Raw genomic sequence first — 22,896 nt, forward strand, 5'->3', positions numbered from 1 at the left:
TTGTGACTCGAGTCTGACCCGAGTCTTAGTCATGTGACTCGAGTCCACACCTCTGCCCTCTGTAGTGCCTTGCGGTCGGAGACCGAGCAGTTGCCATACCAGGCAGTGATGCAACTAGGCAGTGATGCTCTCGATGGTGCAGCTGTAGAACCTTTTGAGGATCTGAGGACCCATATCAAATATTTTCAGTCTCCTGAGGGGGAATAGGTTTTGTCGTGCCCTCTTCACGACTGTCTTGGTGTGCTTGGACCATGTTAGTTCGTTGGTGATGTGGACACCAAGGAACTTGAAGCTCTAAACTTGAGTGGGTTGAGTCACTGATGTGATCTTCCTGTCTGGGTTGGCGCCCCCCCTTGTGTTGTTCCGTGGTGGAGATCTTTGTGGGCTATACTCAGCCTTGTCTCAGGATGGTAAGTTGGTGGTTGAAGATATCCCTCTAGTGGTGTGGGGGCTGTGCTTTGGCAAAGTGGGTGGGGTTATATCCTTCCTGTTTGGCCCTGTCCGGGGGTATCATCGGATGGGGCCACAGTGTCTTCTGACCCCTCCTGTCTCAGCCTCCAGTATTTATGCTGCAGTAGTTTATGTGTCGGGGGCTAGGGTCAGTTTGTTATATCTGGAGTACTTCTTATCCGGTGTCCTGTGTGAATTTAAGTATGCTCTCTCTAATTCTCTCTTTCTCTCTTTCTCTCTCTCGGAGGACCTGAGCCATAGGACCATGCCTCAGGACTACCTGGCATGATGACACCTTGCTGTCCCCAGTCAACCTGGCCATGCTGCTGCTCCAGTTTCAACTGTTCTGCCTGCGGCTATGGAATCCTGACCTGTTCACCGGACGTGCTACAAGTCCCAGACCTGCTGTTTTCAACTCTCTAGAGACAGCAGGAGTGGTAGATATACTGTTAATGATCGGCTAACTGACATTTACTCCTGAGATGCTGACTTGCTGCACCCTCGACAACTACTGTGATTATTATTATTTGACCATGCTGGTCATTTATGAACATTTGAACATCTTGGCCATGTTCTGTTATAATCTCCACCCGGCACAGCCAGAAGAGGACTGGCCACCCCTCATAGCCTGGTTCCTCTCTAGGTTTCTACCTAGGTTTTGGCCTTTCTAGGGAGTTTTTCCTAGCCACCGTGCTTCTACACCTGCATTGCTTGCTGTTTGGGGTTTTAGGCTGGGTTTCTGTACAGCACTTTGAGATATCAGCTGATGTACGAAGGGCTATATAAATACATTTGATTTGATTTGATTAAACCTGCTCCACTGCAGCCCAGTCAATGAGAATGGGGGCGTGCTCAGTGCTCTTTTTCCTGTAGTCCACTATCATCTCCTTTGTCTTGATCACGTTGAGGGAGATGTTGTTGTCCTGGCACCACATGGCCAGGTCTCTGACCTCCTCCTTATAGGCTGTCTCGTCATTGTCGGTGATCAGCCAACCATTGTTGTGTCATCGGCAAACTTAATGATGGTGTTGCAGTCGTGCCTGGCCGTGCAGTCATGAGTGAACAGGGAGTACAAGAGGGGACTGAATACGCACCCCTGAGGGGCCCCTGTGTTGAGGATCATGTGTGTTGTTACCTAACCTTACCACCTCGGGGCGGCCCGTCAGTAAGTCCAGGATCCAGTTGCAGAGGGAGGTGTTTAGTCCCAGGGTCCTTAGCTTAGCGATGAGCTTTGAGGGCACTATGGCGTTGAACGCTGAGCTGTAGTCAATGAATAGCATTCTCACATACAGTGCCTTGCGAAAGTATTCGGCTCCCTTGAACTTTGCGACCTTTTGCCACATTTCAGGCTTCAAACATAAAGATATAAAACTGTATTTTTTTGTGAAGAATCAACAACAAGTGGGACACAATCGTGAAGTGGAACGACATTTATTGGATATTTCAAACTTTTTTAACAAATCAAAAACGGAAAAATTGGGCATGCAAAATTATTCAGCCCCCTTAAGTTAATACTTTGTAGCGCCACCTTTTGCTGCGATTACAACTGTAAGTCGCTTGGGGTATGTCTCTATCAGTTTTGCACATCGAGAGACTGAAATTTTTAGGGTCGTTGTCCTGTTGGAAGGTGAACCTTCACCCCAGTCTGAGGTCCTGGGCACTCTGGAGGAAACATACACCATCCTTTGATGAAGCATGGTGGTGGCAGCATCATGCTGTGGGGATGTTTTTCAGTGGCAGGGACTGGGAGACTAGTCAGGATCGAGAGAAAGGTGAAAGGTGAACAGAGCAAAGTATAGAGAGATCCTTGATGAAAACCTGCTCCAGAGGGCTCAGGTTCTCAGACGGCGCATGATGCATTTGTAAGTTATTTTCTTGGAGAGTGAATGGATATGACGTTCATTTATAAGTCCAAAACTGTATGTGGCAACTAAGGATTTTAACTTTAAAGTGAAAGTTTATTAATTAAGTAATCAGATGAATCCCAGAAACCAAAGACGTAACTACAATTCATGTCCACAAGGTAGAGTCAGAGCAGAGATAGTGAAATGTTATCTGTTACCCAGTGTCTTATTACCCCAATGTGACCTTTGATCTTCCTGTTGCCCAGTGTCTAGATCCCCCAATGTGCCCTTTGATCTATAAAGTCAGCAGGAAGTACATGATAGACTGCATTCCAGTGCCCTACTTTAGACCAGACACCACTAGACACCAAACTAGCATATCACCCTACTCTACCTAGCAACATGATGACCACTACTGATCTGTCAAAGTTATTAAAAATTAAACACGAGAGACAGAGAGAGACAGAGAGAGACAGAGACGGACGGACGGACGGACGGACGGACGGACGGACGGACGGACGGACGGACGGACGGACGGACAGACAGACAGACAGACAGACAGACAGACAGACAGACAGACAGACAGACAGACAGACAGACAGACAGACAGACAGACAGACAGACAGACAGACAGACAGACAGACAGACAGACAGACAGACAGACAGACAGACAGACAGACAGTCCGATATATCCACTCCACTCTTACCCTGCTTGTCAGCAATAGAATCAATCTCTGCAAAATCCAGTTTTCAAAGAGGACATTCTAGTGGCTTTTCAGGACATTCTAATGACTTGTCAGGAGATTCTAGAGACTTGTCAGGATATTCTAGTGGCTTGTCAGGAGATTCTAGAGACTTGTCAGGATATTCTAGTGGCTTGTCAGGATATTCTAGTGGCTTGTCAGGAGATTCTACAAACTTGTCAGGATATTCTAGTGGCTTGTCAGGAGATTCTAGAGACTTGTCAGGACATTCTAGTGGCTTGTCAGGAGATTCTAGAGACTTGTCAGGACATTCTAGTGACTTTTCAGGAGATTCTAGAGACTTGTCAGGACATTCTAGTGACTTGTCAGGAGATTCTAGAGACTTGTCAGGACATTCTAGTGACTAGTCAGGAGATTCTAGAGACTTGTCAGGACATTCTAGTGGCTTGTCAGGAGATTCTAGAGACTTGTCAGGACATTCTAGTGACTTGTCAGGAGATTCTAGAGACTTGTCAGGACATTCCAGTGGCTTGTCAGGAGATTCTAGAGACTTGTCAGGAGATTGAGGTCCTGATAAGGTAGGAAAAAATGTACACACACACACACACACTTGACATACCTTCCTTAGCCTTAACCTGGTTGAGCTGGTTTGCCAACAGGAAACCCAGCAGAGTGACCAGCACTCACACACCCTGTCACCTCATCCTTTCCTACACAAAAAAACACCCCCATCCAGGTTGGACAATAAGTCAAACAATTAACCAACCAATCAATCAAATTCATTTCAAAATATTTTTTTTTACATCAGCAGTTGTCACAAAGTCATTGTACAGTAACCCGGTGACCCGGTAACCCGGTCGTTCCAGACTCCAAAGAACAAGCAAAGCAGAAGCAGACACACATGGTCTAGAAAACCCTTCCTCCTTAGACAACAATAATAATCCAGGTTAACTAACCTGGAGATTGTGGAGTTGGTAGAAGCAGTCTGCTAGGAGGTCCAGAGACTGAGTTGCCTCTCTGCTGTTACATCTGACATCCTACCTGTCCAGGTCATTTCCACACCCCCAACCCCCTAAGAAGTTCCCTAAGAACAAATTATTTTGGCTAATCTTGGTACAAAAACATGATGTAAATTGATTCTTCAGAAACCCTTCCATCTACGCTCCAGGTCATTAAATAAGTCAACACTCAATGCACACAATGTCACTCACTATACTCTTAGAAAAGAAATATCTGGATACAACTAAAAAGGGTTTTTATTGCATTCTTAATATACGAGACCCCTAAAAAAATCTATATAGAACCATTTTAGCGAAACAACAACTGTAACAATGTCTTTTAAAGACAATAAGTGCTTATTGGGCAAATTTATTGATGTTTTCAATAAACATTTTCAGATGAAATATAGTTTAATTGTTTAATTGCCTGTTACGTGAACAGTGTTTCAGAGGGTTGGGTACTGTCTGTGGCAGAAAATATACACAATTCCACTGACAGTGGATGAGTAAAGATCTATTTGAGGGGGCGTTTAATTTGAGACAGACACAACACCCTTGACCTTGATGGTGAAGAACAAAGCATTTTTTATTTTTTATTTCACCTTTATTTAACCAGGTAGGCTAGTTGAGAACAAGTTCTCATTTGCAACTGCGACCTGGCCAAGATAAAGCAAAGCAGTGTGAACAGACAACAACACAGAGTTACACATGGAGTAAACAATTAACAAGTCAATAACACAGTAGAAAAAAAGGGGGAGTATATACAATGTGTGCAAAAGGCATGAGGAGGTAGGCGAACAATTACAATTTTGCAGATTAACACTGGAGTGATAAATGATCAGATGGTCATGTACAGGTAGAGATATTGGTGTGCAAAAGAGCAGAAAAGTAAATAAATAAAAACAGTATGGGGATGAGGTAGGTGAAAATGGGTGGGCTATTTACCAATAGACTATGTACAGCTGCAGCGATCTGTTAGCTGCTCAGATAGCTGATGTTTGAAGTTGGTGAGGGAGATAAAAGTCTCCAACTTCAGCGATTTTTGCAATTCGTTCCAGTCACAGGCAGCAGAGTACTGGAACGAAAGGCGGCCAAATGAGGTGTTGGCTTTAGGGATGATCAGTGAGATACACCTGCTGGAGTGCGTGCTACGGATGGGTGCTGCGATGGTGACCAGTGAGCTGAGATAAGGCGGAGCTTTACCTAGCATGGACTTGTAGATGACCTAGAGCCAGTGGGTCTGGCGACGAATATGTAGAGAGGGCCAGCCGACTAGAGCATACAAGTCGCAGTGGTGGGTGGTATAAGGTGCTTTAGTGACAAAACGGATGGCACAGTGATAGACTGCATCCAGTTTGCTGAGTAGAGTGTTGGAAGCCATTTTGTAGATGACATCGCCGAAGTCGAGGATCGGTAGGATAGTCAGTTTTACTAGGGTGAGTTTGGCGGCGTGAGTGAAGGAGGCTTTGTTGCGGAATAGAAAGCCGACTCTTGATTTGATTTTCGATTGGAGATGTTTGATGTGAGTCTGGAAGGAGAGTTTGCAGTCTAACCAGACATCCAAGTAATTTGTAGATGTCCACATATTCCCACATATTCTAAGTCAGAACCGTCCAGAGTTGTGATTCTGGACGGGCAGACAGGTGCGGGCAAGATCGGTTGAAGAGCATGCATATAGTTTTACTTGCATTTAAGAGCAGTTGGAGGCCACAGAAGGAGAGTTGTATGGCATTGAAGCTCATCTGGAGGGCCAGAGGTAGGGCCAGAGGTATACAGAATGGTGTCGTCTGCGTAGAGGTGGATCAAAGCATCACCAGCAGTGAGAGCGACATCATTGATGTATACAGAGAAGAGAGTCGGCCCAAGAATTGAACCCTGTAGCACCCCCATAGAGACTGCCAGAGGTCCGGACAACAGGCCCTCCGGTTTGACATACTGAACTCTATCGGAGAAGTAGTTGGTGAACCAAGCGAGGCAATCATTTGAGAAACCAAGGTGGTTGAGTCTGCCAATAAGAATGTTGTGATTGACAGATGGCGGTTATGATATCGTTTAGGACCTTGAGTGTGGGCGAGGTGCACCCATGACCAGCTCTGAAACCAGATTGCATAGCGGAGAAGGTATGGTGAGATTCGAAATGGTCGGTAATCTGTTTGTTAACTTGGCTTTTTGGTGGTTTCCCTAAACCAGGATTCAGACACTGCTAAGACATCCGGGTTGGCAGAATGTGCTTAAGCAGTGAATAAAGCAAACTTAGGGAGAAGGCTTCCAATGTTAACATGCATGAAACCAAGGCTTGTAAGGTTACAGAAGTCAACAAATGAGAGCACCTGGGGAGTAGGAGTGGAGCTCGGCACTGCAGGTCCTGGATTAACTTCTTATGGCTGCAGGGGCAGTATTGAGTAGCTTGGATGAAAGGTGCCCAGAGGTGCTCCGAGTAAACTGCCTGCTCCTCAGTCCCAGTTGCTAATATATGCATATTATTATTAGTATTGGATAGAAAACACTCTGAAGTTTCTAAAACTGTTTGAATGATGTCTGCGAGTATAACAGAACTCATATGGCAGGCAAAAACCTGAGAAGAAATCCAAACAGGAAGTGGAAAATCTTAGGTTGGTGGATTTTCAATCCAGCCCCTATTGAATACACAGTGGGATATGTTGCACTTCCTAAGGCTTCCACTAGATGTCAACCGTCTTTAGAAACTTGTTTGAGGATTCTACTGTGAAGTGGGACCGAATGAGAGAGGAATGAGTCAGAGGTCTGCCAGCAGTCACGCGCTGATCACGCACATTTCACATGAGAGGTAGCTGTGTTCCTTTGCTTTTCTGAAGACAAAGGAATCCTCCAGTTGGAATATTATTGAAGTTTTATGTTAAATACATCATAAAAATGGATTCCATACATCGTTTGACATGTTTCCACGGACAGTAACGGAACTTTTTGACATTTCGTCTGTAACTTGGGAACGCGCTTCATGACTTTGGATTTGTTTACCAAACGTGCTAACAAATGTAGCTCTTTGGACAAAAATGATGGACATTATCGAACAAATCAAACATTTAATGTGGAACTGGGATTCCTGGGAGTGCATTCTGATGAAGAAAAGAGCAGAAATGATGGACATTATCGAACAAATCAAACATTTAATGTGGAACTGGGATTCCTGGGAGTGCATTCTGATGAAGATCATCAAAGGTAAGTGAATATTTATTATGCTATGTATGACTAATGTTGACTACACAATATGGCGGATATCTTTTTGGCTGCTTTGTTGTCTGAAAGCTGTACTTAGATTATTGCATGGTTTGCTTTTTCCGTAAAGCTTTTTTGAAATCTGACACAGCGGTTGCATTAAGGAGAAGTGTATCTATATTTCCATGTCTAACAATTGTATTTTCATCTACATTTCTAATGAGTATTTCTGTAAACTGATGTGGCTCTCTGCAATATCACCAGATGTTTTTGGAACTAGTGAACATAATGTGCCAATGTATACTGAGATTTTAAAAATATAAATATGCACTTTATCAAACAAAACATACATGTATTGTGTAACATGAAGTCCTATGAGTGTCATCTGATGAAGATCATCAAAGGTTAGTGATTAATTTTATCTCTATTTGTGCTTTTTGTGACTCCTCTATTTGGCTGGAAAAATGGCTGTGTTTTTCTGTGGCTTGGCTCTGACCTAACATAACCATTTGTGGTGCTTTTGCTGTAAAGCCTATTTGAAATCGGACACTTTGGTGGAATTAACAACAAGATTACCTTTAAAATGGTATACGATACATGTATGTTTGAGTATGTTTGAGGAATTTTAATTATGAGATATCTGTTGTTTTGAATTTGGCGCCCTACACTTTCACTGGCTGTTGTCATATCATCCCGTTAACGGGATTGCAGCGATAAGAAGTTTTAACCTCTACATCACCAGAGGAACAGAGGAGAAGTAGGATAAGGGTACGGCTAAAGGCTATAAGAACTGGCCGTCTAGCATGTTCGGAACAGAGAGTAAAGGGAGCAGGTTTCTGGGCATGATAGCATTGATTCAAGGCATAATGTACAGACAAAGGTATGGTGGGAAGAGAGTACATTGGAGGTAAACCTAGGCTTTGAGTAATGATGAGAGAGATATAGTCTCTAGAGACGTTTAAACCATGTGATGTCATCGCATGTGGGAGGTGGAACATTAAAGCATATTGAGCAGGGCTAGAGGCTCTACAGTGAAATAAGACAGTAATCACTAACCAGGACAGTAATGGACAAGCCATATTGATATTAGGGAGAGGCATGCATAGCCAAGTGATCGTATGGGTCCAGTGAGTGGTTTAGCTGGCTGGGGACACAGCAATTCAGACAGTTAGCAGGCCGGGGCTAGCAAGCTAGCAGTTAGCAGGCCGGGGATAGCAAGCTAGCAGAAGGGCCTTAGAGGGACATGTCGAACAACATGTCGAACAGGCTTGTTCTGGCCTGTAGCACCAGGTCAGGTGTAACTGTCGTTTCAGGATTACCATGTTTGGCTTACAAGAAAACTCATATTATTGGCTGATCTTGGAAGAGAATCCACTCAGGGCCAGGTATAAAAGTTGCATCATATTTCAGATCTGTCTCTAACTGGACATATAAATATATAATGTTGTATTAAATAATTATACAGTAGATATATATTTGTTATTGTCAACCATTTGTAATAATACCATTTACCCAGCAGCATCCTTCATGCCCATATTAGAAGTAGACGTGGATACATGTCATTCTATACACACAGCCATTAGAGCAACAGGGTGTCCAGACTTTAGGTCCAGATCTGCTCCTGGAGAGCTTCAAATAAACAAACTACAACATTTATAAGGCTTTAATATAGCATACAACATGTCTTCATGAACACAAGACGTTTGACTAATTGTATAGGGATGTCATACCGTATGAAGGAACCTTTAAGTGTCCACTGCTTCTGGTCTGTGTTTAGGACTAGAGCAAAGCAACTGGCGAGGTACTGCTCTGTTTCTCCCGTTATGGGAGCAGCCTAGCTGTGTGGAGGTGAAGGTGCTTTTTTTCAATCCAAGACATTTGAAATGTTTGAATCCTACTTGACGTAATGTGGTTTGTGGATTCAAATAAAGTATTTCCAGTGTGTGTGTGTTGTGTGTGTGAGTAAGTGAAAGAGACTGTGTGAGGGTATGGTGACTGGTCCCATGTTTGTTTACAGTGAAGGGAACTCATATTATTGGCTGATCTTGGAAGAGAACACGCTCAGGGCTAGGTATAAAAGTTGCATTATACTTCAGATCTGTCACATACTTGACATAGAAAAAACATTCGTTTAGAATCACCTTTGGCAGCGATTACAGCTGTGGGTCTTTCTGGGTAAGTCTTAATTAAGAGCTTTGGATTGGACGATATTTGCCCATTATTCTTTTTCAAAATTCTTCAAGCTCTGTCAAGTTGGTTGTTGATCAATGCTAGACAGACACTTTCAAGTCTTGCCATAGATTTTCAAACCCATTTCAAGTCAAAACTGTAACTAGGCCCCTCAGGAACATTCAATGTTGTCTTGGTATTCAACTCCAGTGTATAGTTGTGTGTTAGGGTATTGTCCAGCTGAAAGGTGAAGTCATCTCCCAGTGTCTGGTGGAAAGCAGACTGAACCAGGTTGTCCTCTATGACTTTGGCTGTGCTTTAAGCTCCATTCTGTTCATTTTTTATCCTGAAAAACTCCACAGTCTAGTAGGCAAGTCAGTTAAGAACAAATTCTTATTTACAATGACAGCCTAGGACCAGTGGGTTAACTGGGGCGGCAGGGTAGCCTAGTGGTTAGAGCGTTGGCCTAGTAACCGAAAGGTCATATCCCCAAGCTGACAAGGTACAAATCTGTTGTTCTGCCCCTGAACAGGCAGTTAACCCACTGTTCCTAGGCCGTAATTGAAAATAAGAATTTGTTCTTAACTGACTAGCCTAGTTAAATAAATTTAAAATTTAAAAAACTGCCTTGTTCAGGGGCAGAACGACAGATGTTTTACTCTTGACAGCTCTGGGATTCAATCCAGCAACCTTTCAGATACTGGCCCAACGCTCTAACCACTAGGCTACCTGCTGGTTACTGGCCCAACGTTCTAACCACTAGGCTACCTGCTGGTTACTGGCCCAACGTTCTAACCACTAGGCTACCTGCTGGTTACTGGCCCAACGTTCTAACCACTAGGCTACCTGCCGCCCCCCAAAATCAAGGAAGATCATCATATGTATGATGTTCTATGTGCTTTCAATGATGATGTCATCCCCCCCCCCCCCTTGTCATTTCGTGCTAATTTGATGCCTGATCCCAGATAGTACACAAACCTCTGCCCAACGTAGGCACGATGTAACCTATATACATTATGCATTGGGAAGATGCAGTTTAGACATAGTTTGTTAATTGGCAAGACGTCTTGCAGACGTATTTAAAAAAAAAAACTAAATGATGCAATTCTACATCGTCCAGACATCAACATTCTATTCTCAAAAGCATTATAGGCCACTCTGCCTCCTCGGGCAGTAAGCCTTAGCTAACCCACAAGAACACTTCAAAATACACAACATTGTTCATATACAGTATTTGGTTACCTCAGGACTGTCTCTGTATGTTTGTGCATTTTCCTTCAGATACAGTGCCTTGCAAAAGTATTCGGCCCCCTTGAACTTTGCGACCTTTTGCCACATTTCAGGCTTCAAACATAAAGATATAAAACTGTATTTTTTTGTGAAGAATCAACAACAAGTGGGACACAATCATGAAGTGGAACGACATTTATTGGATATTTCAAACTTTTTTAACAAATCAAAAACTGAAAAATTGGGCGTGCAACATTATTCAGCCCCCTTAAGTTAATACTTTGTAGCGCCACCTTTTGCTGCGATTACAGCTGTAAGTCGCTTGGGGTATGTCTCTATCAGTTTTGCACATCGAGAGACTGCCATTTTTTCCCATTCCTCCTTGCAAAACAGCTCGAGCTCAGTGAGGTTGGATGGAGAGCATTTGTGAACAGCAGTTTTCAGTTCTTTCCACAGATTCTCAATTGGATTCAGGTCTGGACTTTGACTTGGCCATTCTAACACCTGGATATGTTTATTTTTGAACCATTCCATTGTAGATTTTGCTTTATGTTTTGGATCATTGTCTTGTTGGAAGACAAATCTCCGTCCCAGGTCTTTTGCAGACTCCATCAGGTTTTCTTCCAGAATGGTCCTGTATTTGGCTCCATCCATCTTCCCATCAATTTTAACCATCTTCCCTGTCCCTGCTGAAGAAAAGCAGGCCCAAACCATGATGCTGCCACCACCATGTTTGACAGTGGGGATGATGTGTTCAGGGTGATGAGCTGTGTTGCTTTTACGCCAAACATAACGTTTTGCATTGTTGCCAAAAAGTTCAATTTTGGTTTCATCTGACCAGAGCACCTTCTTCCACATGTTTGGTGTGTCTCCCAGGTGGCTTGTGGCAAACTTTAAACAACACTTTTTATGGATATCTTTAAGAAATGGCTTTCTTCTTGCCACTCTTCCATAAAGGCCAGATTTGTGCAATATACGACTGATTGTTGTCCTATGGACAGAGTCTCCCACCTCAGCTGTAGATCTCTGCAGTTCATCCAGAGTGATCATGGGCCTCTTGGCTGCATCTCTGATCAGTCTTCTCCTTGTATGAGCTGAAAGTTTAGAGGGACGGCCAGGTCTTGGTAGATTTGCAGTGGTCTGATACTCCTTCCATTTCAATATTATCGCGTGCACAGTGCTCCTTGGGATGTTTGAAGCTTGGGAAATCTTTTTGTATCCAAATCCGGCTTTAAACTTCTTCACAACAGTATCTCGGACCTGCCTGGTGTGTTCCTTGTTCTTCATGATGCTCTCTGCGCTTTTAACGGACCTCTGAGACTATCACAGTGCAGGTGCATTTATACGGAGACTTGATTACACACAGGTGGATTGTATTTATCATCATTAGTCATTTAGGTCAACATGGGATCATTCAGAGATCCTCACTGAACTTCTGGAGAGAGTTTGCTGCACTGAAAGTAAAGGGGCTGAATAATTTTGCACGCCCAATTTTTCAGTTTTTGATTTGTTAAAAAAGTTTGAAATATCCAATAAATGTCGTTCCACTTCATAATTGTGTCCCACCTGTTGATTCTTCACAAAAAATACAGTTTTATATCTTTATGTTTGAAGCCTGAAATGTGGCAAAAGGTCACAAAGTTCAAGGGGGGCGAATACTTTCGCAAGGCACTGTATTTACTGGCATAATATTCCTGTTTAGGTGTAACACTGGGTCCTCCAGCTAGTCAGACAGTTGTCAGCATGTGAGGGTTATAATATTCCTGTTTAGGTGTAACACTGGGTCCTCCAGCTAGTCAGATAGCTGTCAGCATGTGAGGGTTCCTGAAGTAGAACCAACAGTGTTAAAAGTTCAAGTTAATTTCATTCAGCTTGTTGTTTGAGTGTTTGCTTGAGCCTGTCTGAGAGTGCCAGATGGGTGAGTGGGATTTGCACTTTTTGGACTATTCCATTGATTGCATTGCACCAGGCAATCTAATTCAAGCACAGCATCTGAAAGACACCAGGCACAGGGTTGGTGCCATCCCCTACTGCCATTGTGGCCTTGAGCAAGGCATTTAACCCCTAAACTATTACAAGGGTAAGGCTGTAAACTGACCCTGTGTTGCTCCTAGCCTGTTGCATTAACAGTCAGGAGGCCGAGTACTGTGACAGTAAAAATACCCCACTTCTCAATTTGCAGTGAAGCATTGTGGGATAATTAGAAGAACAGTGGCACCTTCCATGCCTGAATTTAAGTACGTTTTCACTTGAAGTTCAATGGCGTGCACATGTACATCTGTTTGTTACAGGAAGAGAGCATTCCTTCTGGTTGTAATGTCATGTTTACACAAAGAGAAGTCCTGTTCCTTCCAGCTGCCACCCAGAGAATGTAGTAAGATAACTAGCAAGACAAAGATAAAACGCTCATAGGTTATAGATAGTGCTTTATAGTCTCAGATAGACATGATTGGATGGTCCTTATTACACATTGAATACAACTAGTTTCAATACTGCAACTCCTCAGTGAAACAATACAACGTGGGTTGATCAGCCAATCACATTAAAATGCACTTTACACTGCATGTTCCTCTCATGTTTCTTCCAAGATGTAAAACTGAGATTGTAATATGTGACTATTGAAAAACAAACAGAGATGTGTCCTTCTTCATAGCCTACCATATAAGAAAGCTTATGGAACTAAATGTCGTTTTACAACTAGACCTACATGTTTTCAGACATTCAAAATGAAAAAGCAGATTTCCTGAAGTAAACAGGCAAAAGGAGGATTTCAAGATCACGGTATCCAGAGTCTTATAACATTTTAAAATGACATATTAACAAAATGGTGGGCTGGGCCAAGACTGATCAACTCAACTAACCATTAAAAAGAATATTGTAAGAAGAGAATTAGTTTCAGTCAATGTAAGATCAATGCAAACACACAATATAAAACGTTTATTTACCGAATATAAAACATTTACCTACCTAATATATAAAAGTTTACCTAGCTAATCTGAATGAAACATCTAGAGTTGTATGTATCATACATTTAGCAGAGTAACCTGTCAATAAACACACAAAAACTCAACAATATGCTCTTATAGTTACGGCTTCTCCTTTGGTTGGAATTGTCCTTTTTTTTTTTTTAAAGCTATAGATCACAAGAACATCTAAAGTGTTGTTAGTGTGTGATGAGATACAAATAAATACTGTAGGAATATTTTGGGACTCGTGACAGCGTTACTGAAATGTGCACGGCTTCCTTCAGTCTTCAGTTCCTAAGTGCGTGATTATAATCTGCAACATCACTGTAATAAATAAGAGACAAGTTTCACAATATATTTCCCATATACATCAGTTTTTGTTTGTCCTTAAATTGCTTAATTGATGTCCCAGCATACACAGGGTGTGTTTCAATTGAAACAGGTCATTCTCCTAGTGGAGGGAAAACCTGCAAAACAAAAACAATACCTCTGGTTACATAGACTGCAGAACATTAAAGTAGAGTCCAATATTCTGTCCTTTGTCCCTCAGTTTATGCACTGCTTTTACTGGTACAATAAATATTGTGGAAACTGTCTAGCCCGTACCTACACCTATCCAATACTTTATATATGAGGAGTAGTGAACAAGTGCACACTTCAGGAGATGTGTAGTTACATAGCATTTATACTGCATGAATACATAGGGACACACCTAAACAGGTATTTAGAGCAAAAAGATTCAAATATTTAGCTGATTCTGAGAAGCGTTAGCTAGCCTACCTGTTTCCAATTGGTTGGAAGGAGGAGTAATACAGATGTTCTTTAGCCTAGCTAGCCTACCTGTTTTCAGTTGGTTGGATGAGTAATACAGATGTACTTTAGCCTAGCTAGCCTACCTGTTTTCAGTTGGTTGGATGAGTAATGCAGATGTATTCTAGCCTAGCTAGCCTACATGTTTTCAGTTGGTTGGATGAGTAATACAGATGTACTTTAGCCTAGCTAGCCTACCTGTTTCCAGTTGGTTGGATGAGTAATGCAGATGTATTCTAGCCTAGCTAGCCTACCTGTTTTCAGTTGGTTGGATGAGTAATACAGATGTACTTTAGCCTAGCTAGCCTACCTGTTTCCAGTTGGTTGGATGAGTAATGCAGATGTATTCTAGCCTACCTGTTTCCAGTTGGTTGGATGAGTAATGCAGATGTATTCTAGCCTAGCTAGCCTAACTGTTTTCAGTTGGTTGGATGAGTAATGCAGATGTATTCTAGCCTAGCTAGCCTACCTGTTTTCAGTTGGTTGGATGAGTAATACAGATGTACTTTAGCCTAGCTAGCCTACCTGTTTCCAGTTGGTTGGATGAGTAATACATATGCACTTTAGCCTAGCTAGCCTACCTGTTTCCAGTTGGTTGGATGAGTAATACAGATGTACTTAAGCCTAGCTAGCCTACCTGTTTCCAGTTGGTTGGATGAGTAATACAGATGTATTCTAGCCTAGCTAGCCTACCTGTTTCCAGTTGGTTGGATGAGTAATACACATGTATTCTAGCCTAGCTAGCCTACCTGTTTCCAGTTGGTTGGATGAGTAATGCAGATGTATTCTAGCCTAGCTAGCCTACCTGTTTCCAATTGGTTGGATGAGTAATACAGATGTAATTTAGCCTAGCTAGCCTACCTGTTTTCAGTTGGTTGGATGAGTAATACAGATGTACTTTAGCCTAGCTAGCCTACCTGTTTCCAGTTGGTTGGATGAGTAATGCAGATGTATTCTAGCCTACCTGTTTCCAGTTGGTTGGATGAGTAATGCAGATGTATTCTAGCCTAGCTAGCCTAACTGTTTTCAGTTGGTTGGATGAGTAATGCAGATGTATTCTAGCCTAGCTAGCCTACCTGTTTTCAGTTGGTTGGATGAGTAATACAGATGTACTTTAGCCTAGCTAGCCTACCTGTTTCCAGTTGGTTGGATGAGTAATACATATGCACTTTAGCCTAGCTAGCCTACCTGTTTCCAGTTGGTTGGATGAGTAATACAGATGTACTTAAGCCTAGCTAGCCTACCTGTTTCCAGTTGGTTGGATGAGTAATACAGATGTATTCTAGCCTAGCTAGCCTACCTGTTTCCAGTTGGTTGGATGAGTAATACACATGTATTCTAGCCTAGCTAGCCTACCTGTTTCCAGTTGGTTGGATGAGTAATGCAGATGTATTCTAGCCTAGCTAGCCTACCTGTTTCCAATTGGTTGGATGAGTAATACAGATGTAATTTAGCCTAGCTAGCCTACCTGTTTCCAATTGGTTGGATGAGTAATACAGATGTCCTTTAGCCTAGATCTGGAGGTTGATGAAGGGAGCGAACCCCACCACATCCTGCAGTATCACCAGGGAAATAGACAGACAACAATAATACATTATAGATGATACTTCATATCCTTTCAGATGGACATTTTGTTTTGTACGGTCCTTACAGTACAATTGCTTTCATCAATGCCTCAGTGAAACAATACAAGACACTGTGTGTTCAGCCATTCACATTAAAACGTATAGGGTGCCGGATGTTATTAAGTGTTAAAACTGGGGGGGGGGTATATGTGATTATTCAAATACACTAATTGTTGTGTTATAAATGACAGTAGTAATTGTACATGAGTCCTTCGCCCTCATACCTGCAGCAGCACAAGGGAAATAGACAGACAACAACAATACATTATAGATGATACTTCATATCCTTTCAGATGGACATTTTGTATGGTCCTTACAGTACAATTGCTTTCATCAATGCCTCAGTGAAACAGTGTGTCCTTCGCCCTCATACCTGCAGCAGCACAAGGGCCCTCTGTAGTGGTGGCTCCACGTCAATCTCAACGTTCCTCTTCCGCAGGGGGTCCAGACTGGACTCAGTCACGTTGTGACAGTGGTTCACCTTCAGAGACTGCAGCTTGGGGCAGTACTCTGCAACAGTCCTGCACATACACAGCAGGACCAAAAGGTGTAAGGACAGGTTTACCAGTGAATATCAAAGTAGAGGAGTGCCAGTCTCCCCTTCATCCAAAGCAAGCTGGAGCAGGATGTACTCTCCAACCGTCCTGGACACAGCACGAAGAGGGTTCTTACAGGTGTGCCGTTGCAGATCTAAAAAATGTGTCATGACATTACCCTGTTGGGTGAGGTTTATGACCCCCCCTCCCTCCTCCATAAATACCTTTTCTCTCTCTCTCTACAGAATGGACTCTTGGAAAGCCTTTTTTTAACATAGAGATAGTATGGTAACATCAAAAGGTTGGGGAATGGGACAATATTTCTGTAATCCAACCAGCTGAAAGTGTCCGTTGTTACTTAAAGAATATGATCAGATCAGTTGTCGTCTGGGACATTATTACTGATGACAGGACGACATAAATTGTATCTTGGAAAGTCTACACATTCTAGTTATCAGATTCACATGAAATTGTTATGCAATTGAAATGTTTAAATATGAAACTATTTGTGAAAATATAAAATGTAATTTTATCTTTCTAAATGAGAGAATTGTTTTCATAAGTCATTTTATGCTCACTCAGTGGCCACGCCCAACTGGCTGGAGAGGGATGAAACATGTCCTTCTCTTCCCCAGTATAAAGCCTAGAATAGTATATGAACCTGACTAGTATATGAACCAGACTAGTATATCAACTTGACTAGTATATGAACCTGATTAGAACCTGACTAGCACATGAACCTGACTAGCACATGAACCTGACTAGCACATGAACCTGACTAGCACATGAACCTGACTAGCACATGAACCTGACTAGCACATGAACCTGCCTAGCATATGAACCTGCCTAGTACACGAACCTGACTAGTATATCAACCTGACTAGTATATGATCCTGACTAGAACCTGACTAGCACATGAACCTGACTAGCACATGAACCTGACTAGCACATGAACCTGACTAGCACATGAACCTGACTAGCACATGAACCTGACTAGCACATGAACCTGACTAGCACATGAACCTGACTAGCACATGAACCTGACTAGCACATGAACCAGACTAGATCCTGACGAGTATTTTAACCTGCCTAGTACACGAACCTGACTAGTATATGATCCTGACTAGAAGCTGATTAGTATATGAACCTGACTAGTATATGAACCTGACTAGAACCTAAATAGTATAACACTGACTAGTATACAGACCTGACTAAGTATACGAGCCTGACTAAGTATACGAGCCTGACTAAGTATACGAGCCTGACTAAGTATATTAACCTGACTAGAGCCTGACTAAGTATATGAACCTGACTAGAACCTAAATAGTATATGACTAGTATATAGATAACCTACATTAGCAAAATACAAACAAACACACACACAGAGAGAGAGAGAGAGGATACCAATGATTTGAGCAGTCAGTGTATCAAAACAACAGTACCTGATGGAGTCGTTCCTAACCCTCAGGCAGCCTGTCAGGTCCAGCTGTTCCAGCTCCCTGCAGTTCTTGGCCACTTCCTCCACAGACACGTCTGTAATGTTGGCGTTGACCGCCACAGACAGCGACCGCATCTTCAGACACTTCTTGGATAAATAGCAGATGGCCTCGTCTTTGAGCTGGCGGCAGGCGGTCAGGTCGATGGACCTCAGGCCACCACAGTGGTCAGCCAGGCTGCGTATGGACAGGCTGTCCACCCATTCACAGTGGGCCAGGCCCAGGTACTGCAGGTGTGTGCAGCTCAACGACACGGCTACTAAGGAGTGACGGGTCAGCCGGTCACACCCCCTCATGTCTACTCTCAGCAGGTGCTGGTTCTGGCCAATCACAGGCAGCAGCTCCGTGTCTGTCACCCAATCGGAGCAGTTCTGGACGGACAAGTTCTGTAGGACTTTGTTGTCCCTTAGTATGTTGCAGAATGCCTCCTTGGGAAGGCTAGGCCCTATCTGTGAACATTACAGGAGTGTGATCTTAAACTGAGTATTAGGCTAAATAGTGTATGAGCATTTAAGTACAAGAAACTGTAAGGAAATCCTGAAATAAATAGAATGGGTAAAGTGTGGCCTACCTGTGTGAGGTCAAAGGTGCGACAGTTGGCCAGGTACACCTGGATGAGGGCATAGAACTGCTTGCTCACTCTCTGTAGCCGCACCAGCTGGCGTAATGGCAGGTAGCAGAAGATGTGTGTTACCAACACATCCTCCCAGGGCAAATCCAAGAGGTGACATCTGCCAACAGACATTTCAAACTTGATCAACTGATGAACAAGTTAATGGACAAATGTAGCACAGTCACACATCAACGTCTGCCTCGCGTTCGAACTAGCTCTACAAACATTGGTGGCTAGATATGTAGCTAGCTAGCTCAAGCGTAAAGCATGTGATGATTCTGCAGGACATGCATTCTCCAACTGCCGTAGCAAGCTACAGTAGTAAGAATAGGTAACTAACGGTTAGCTAGTTCTGCTGACACGTTTTTGTTGTAACGTTAAAACAAAAATACATATGTGCTTACAAAATACATACTTGCAACACTCTGTTTCCGCATCCATTTTGAATCCGCAGAAATATGCGAGATAGCTACATGTACAACGACAGTTTGTTAGCTATCTTGTGAGCCTTGGTTGAAGCTTTCTGGATCAGCGACAGCTTTTTTGGCTGTATTCCCAAACTTCCGGGTTCGCACACTGGGTACGTTCCAGAATGCAGAGTCAACCTCTCTGCGCAGGAATAGGGGATCTATATCTCAGTAAAATGTGTTTGTTTTGGGAGAAATAAAGCTGAGAAAAATAATACATTGGAGTAGTTATTGATGGTCTTTGACAAGTATGTGCGATGTTTTGGTTAAAAAAAAAAATACGACCGAGCGTTAGGATCCAAGTGACATTCGACGCCGACGCCTGTGGATTTTACCGATACGCACCACCGGTCAATGTCTGTTACACGAGAGGAATAATATCTTCGCTGTAACCGCTCCAAATAAGGAAAAGCATTGCTAGGCAATCGTAGGAATGACTAGATCAGTTCTTTATCAGAAGGAATTATTTTTATTATCCAATGGTTGCTCACAATGTGAAGAGCTTTGATTCATGTCAGTAAATGAAAAGTGTTCTACAAATGCAATGTATTATGTATGTCAAACAAAAGGTATAGGCCCATCTTTGACGCAGCAATAACCAATAGGCTCAATTAATTAAATATTAAATTCCATCTAAGCTTTGGTTATGTTGATCATACTTAATTCTCTACCATGTATAAAATGATCAATAATATGACGATATAGTACTTTATTTTTTATTGTAAAATAGATCATATGTCCTATAGTGACCCCAGGAACAGCACCAATATTAGTTTACTATGGTTCTACAGTATTTCCAATATATGCACCGATTTTTTTTTACATACCTGTCAAGTGAATAATGAGAGATAACCAATGACTAACTGTCACTAACATGATCTGCATACCCATGCAAACTGCTGAACAAATAACCATCCTGTCAATTCATCCTCTTAGCATGCAGCGACACAATGGAGTCAACCATGCTGAACAATTGCTGAGCCTATAGTTATGGTTCTCTGAATGAGGAGGACCAACCGGGTGGCTTAGTGAATACCCACCGCTGACTGCTCTGGTCTGGATAAAGGCTTCAAGCTAAAGAAGAAGTATAACCTCTAATGGCGTGCGTTAAATCAATCTATGATTTCAGCGCTGAGACCTTGAACGGTCAGAGCGTTCCTCTCAGTATCTACAGGGGCAAGGTGCTCCTCATTGTCAACCTGGCCACCTTCTGAGGGTCAACGATAGAGGAGGTAGGCTAACGAGGATTCATGGTGCTAGCCTATACAAGCTAAAAGCCTAATGCTGGCATAGGCCAAACTTTTGATTGTGTTGTAGTATTAGAGATATTCTAGAGTCAGCCCAAGGGGAATGTTGAGGTGGTGTTCTAATTGTATGTGTCATCTAACAGTACCACAGAATGAATGCACTCATGGAAATGTTTGGTGACCTCAACTTCACTGTCCTGGGATTCCCCTGCAATCAGTTTGGTCTTCAGGCACCTGGTAAGAGAGTCTTTTAGAAATAACAATAAAGGTGTTTGATCTGTTGTAACTTACAGGCCTACTTTGTCTCTAGGAGTAATGCTATGTTTCTAAACGCTCATGTGTGGGCTCCTGAGTGGCGCATCGGTCTAAAGCACTGCATCTTACTACAGACCCTGGTTCAATTCCAGGCTGTATCACAACCAGTTGTGATTGGGAGTCCCCAAGGGTGGCGAACAATTAGCCCATTGTCGTCCTGGTTAGGGGTAGGCTGTCATTGTAAATAAGAATCTGTTCTTAAATGACTTGCCAAGTTAAATAGTATGCTTGTTTGTCATGCGTGATGACGAGACCAGTCTGTTTTTATAAATGCCTCTGTTTCAGAACTAATAAGCTCACTGGTCTGTTGCATTTGTTGTTGTTTCTTCCTTCAGAGGTAAATCATGAAACCCTCAACCTTCTCAAGTATGTAAGGCCAGGTGGGGGGTTTGTCCCCAAGTTCCCTGTGTTTGGCAAGATCGAGGTCAATGGGTTGAATGAAGAACCTCTTTTCGCCTATCTCAAGGTAGTATATTTGACATGTCCTCTTTTCGCTTATCTCAAGGTAGTATATTTGACATGTCCTCTTTTCGCTTATCTCAAGGTAGTATATTTGACATGTCCTCTTTTCGCTTATCTCAAGGTAGTATATTTGACATGTCCTCTTTTCGCCTATATCAAGGTAGTATATTTTACATGTCCTCTTTTCAGCTATCTCAAGGTAGTATATTTGACAAGTCCTCTTTTCGCCTATCTCAAGGTAGTATATTTGACATGTCCTTATGCACTATTATGTACTGCACTCTGGGGGCAAGTTGAATACCTTATGGACATTAGACCTCACTAACAGCACGTCTTAATGTCTTGTACAACAGGAGTCTTTGCCCTATGTGAACCCTGTCATAGGAGATATAAAGAAGTTCTACTGGTCACCCATCAAAGTCAATGACATTCGCTGGAACTTTGAGAAGTTTCTAATCGATTCTGATGGGGAGCCTTTCAGACGGTAAGTTAAACACATGAATGAAAAATGATTTGACAGTATATATAAAATGTATCAATCATTCATGCATTCATTCATTCAATTAATTAAATAATTAATTAATTAACAAATAAGATTTGAAAATACTTAATGTCCTATTCTATTATGGCCTCTCCTTTTCCCCAGTTATGAACTTCATGGCCCTACTGAGAAAGTGGAAAAAGACATTGCAGGCCTACTATAAATGGATTCATCTGTTCCCTTTATGGCTGTCAAGAAAGTGGGTCCTTCATCAGCAGAGGCAGAGTGACGATCCCTCAGTAAATGCAGACTAAATGCAGCTGAGCTGGATCTGATGGAGAAGGGAGAAGGACTCTGAGTTTCAGTGCATTCACTCAGAATATTAGATCCCTCCAGCCCCTGTTGGTGACCAGTAGGCATATCACTATGGTCTCAATATAACTAACTACTACTCCCTTTTGTTATTGTTGTAAAACAGAGGAAGTCAATAAATCTTTTGGCTGAAATCTTAAAATGTGTTGTCCATTTAATTGTTTAACATTGTTAAAACAACATTTGTAGGCTACAGTAAGAGAAACCCAAGTCTCCAGCTGCATAGAAACTCAAGCCTACTTGTATGGAAGGATCTACAATACATAAAGAATACTGTGGATGTTTGAGAATAAAATACAATTCACTATTTGGATTGTTTTATGTTTGACATTTCTATACGTTGACATTTTTCTGATCAAAGAGACTGCTATTCTGTAAAAAAATAGCCCCTTTCTTTAAGGTGGTAATGATGGTAGACAAGGAAGAAAAGTGGAATGTGTTTTGAGTGAATATGGAATGGAGGATATCACAGAACCTTTGGAAAAGCTACAGAAGGAAATTAAACGTGACGAGAGTGAGGTTGAATTAACTGCGGTGGCAGGTGGTGTGGTGAGGGAGCTTGGCGTCATGTGTAAAAACAGGGACACGTCCTCCAGTAGCTCAGAGATGGAACCTGAGAGGGAGGATGCAGTATGGGGAGGACCGCCGAGTTTGAATAAAGTAGAATCTGATCCAGTAGGAGTGACATTTTTGGAGAAAGTGGACGCTTGCCTTTTGGCGGATCCGTTTGTATTTTCAGGGTGGGTGAGAAAGGATTAAAGAAACTAGTAGTGGACTTGTGATATTTTTGTGTGTCTCTTCTGATCAGAGGGAGCAACTTGAGTCAAGATTTGTTTCTTGCTTTGCTCTTAGGAACAGGACACCATTGAAAGGAGTGATTTCTCGGGTAGCGTTAAGTGTGGAGATGGAGCGATTG

General features: G+C 42.4%; 2 protein-coding genes across 2 annotated transcripts; one reads left to right on the forward strand and one right to left on the reverse strand.

The window, feature by feature from the left end:
• Positions 1–12,999: 12,999 nt before the first annotated feature.
• On the reverse strand, positions 13,000–19,497 carry LOC109881760 (F-box/LRR-repeat protein 15). The gene is made up of 6 exons (XM_031812984.1): positions 19,052–19,497; positions 18,595–18,754; positions 17,970–18,472; positions 16,365–16,512; positions 15,835–15,919; positions 13,000–14,023 (listed from the first exon to the last, which is right to left on the reverse strand). Exons 1-5 carry the CDS (start codon positions 19,075–19,077, stop codon positions 15,878–15,880), a joined length of 879 nt encoding a protein of 292 aa, XP_031668844.1. The 5' UTR covers positions 19,078–19,497; the 3' UTR covers positions 13,000–14,023; positions 15,835–15,877.
• On the forward strand, positions 19,215–22,129 carry LOC109878108 (glutathione peroxidase 6-like). The gene is made up of 5 exons (XM_031812985.1): positions 19,215–20,335; positions 20,494–20,587; positions 21,001–21,131; positions 21,481–21,611; positions 21,774–22,129. The coding sequence occupies exons 2-5, from the start codon at positions 20,503–20,505 to the stop codon at positions 21,829–21,831; spliced, it is 405 nt and encodes a 134-aa protein (XP_031668845.1). The 5' UTR covers positions 19,215–20,335; positions 20,494–20,502; the 3' UTR covers positions 21,832–22,129.
• The last annotated feature ends 767 nt before the right edge of the window (positions 22,130–22,896 follow it).

This window comes from Oncorhynchus kisutch, unplaced genomic scaffold (assembly GCF_002021735.2).
Source record: "Oncorhynchus kisutch isolate 150728-3 unplaced genomic scaffold, Okis_V2 Okis04b-Okis11a_hom, whole genome shotgun sequence".
NCBI lineage: Eukaryota > Metazoa > Chordata > Actinopteri > Salmoniformes > Salmonidae > Oncorhynchus > Oncorhynchus kisutch.

Excerpts from the sequence above, each read along its gene's own strand:
- LOC109881760 (XM_031812984.1), bottom strand. The coding sequence starts at position 19,077 with ATGGATGCGGAAACAGAGTGTTGCAA. Across the intron at positions 18,755-19,051 it reads GCGGAAACAGAGTGTTGCAA|ATGTCACCTCTTGGATTTGC; the intron begins GTATGTATTTTG and ends GTCTGTTGGCAG. Across the intron at positions 18,473-18,594 it reads GCACCTTTGACCTCACACAG|ATAGGGCCTAGCCTTCCCAA; the intron begins GTAGGCCACACT and ends TAATGTTCACAG.
- LOC109878108 (XM_031812985.1), top strand. The coding sequence starts at position 20,503 with ATGAATGCACTCATGGAAATGTTTGGTGACCTCAACTTCACTGTCCTG. Across the intron at positions 20,588-21,000 it reads GTTTGGTCTTCAGGCACCTG|AGGTAAATCATGAAACCCTC; the intron begins GTAAGAGAGTCT and ends TTCTTCCTTCAG. Across the intron at positions 21,132-21,480 it reads CTCTTTTCGCCTATCTCAAG|GAGTCTTTGCCCTATGTGAA; the intron begins GTAGTATATTTG and ends CTTGTACAACAG.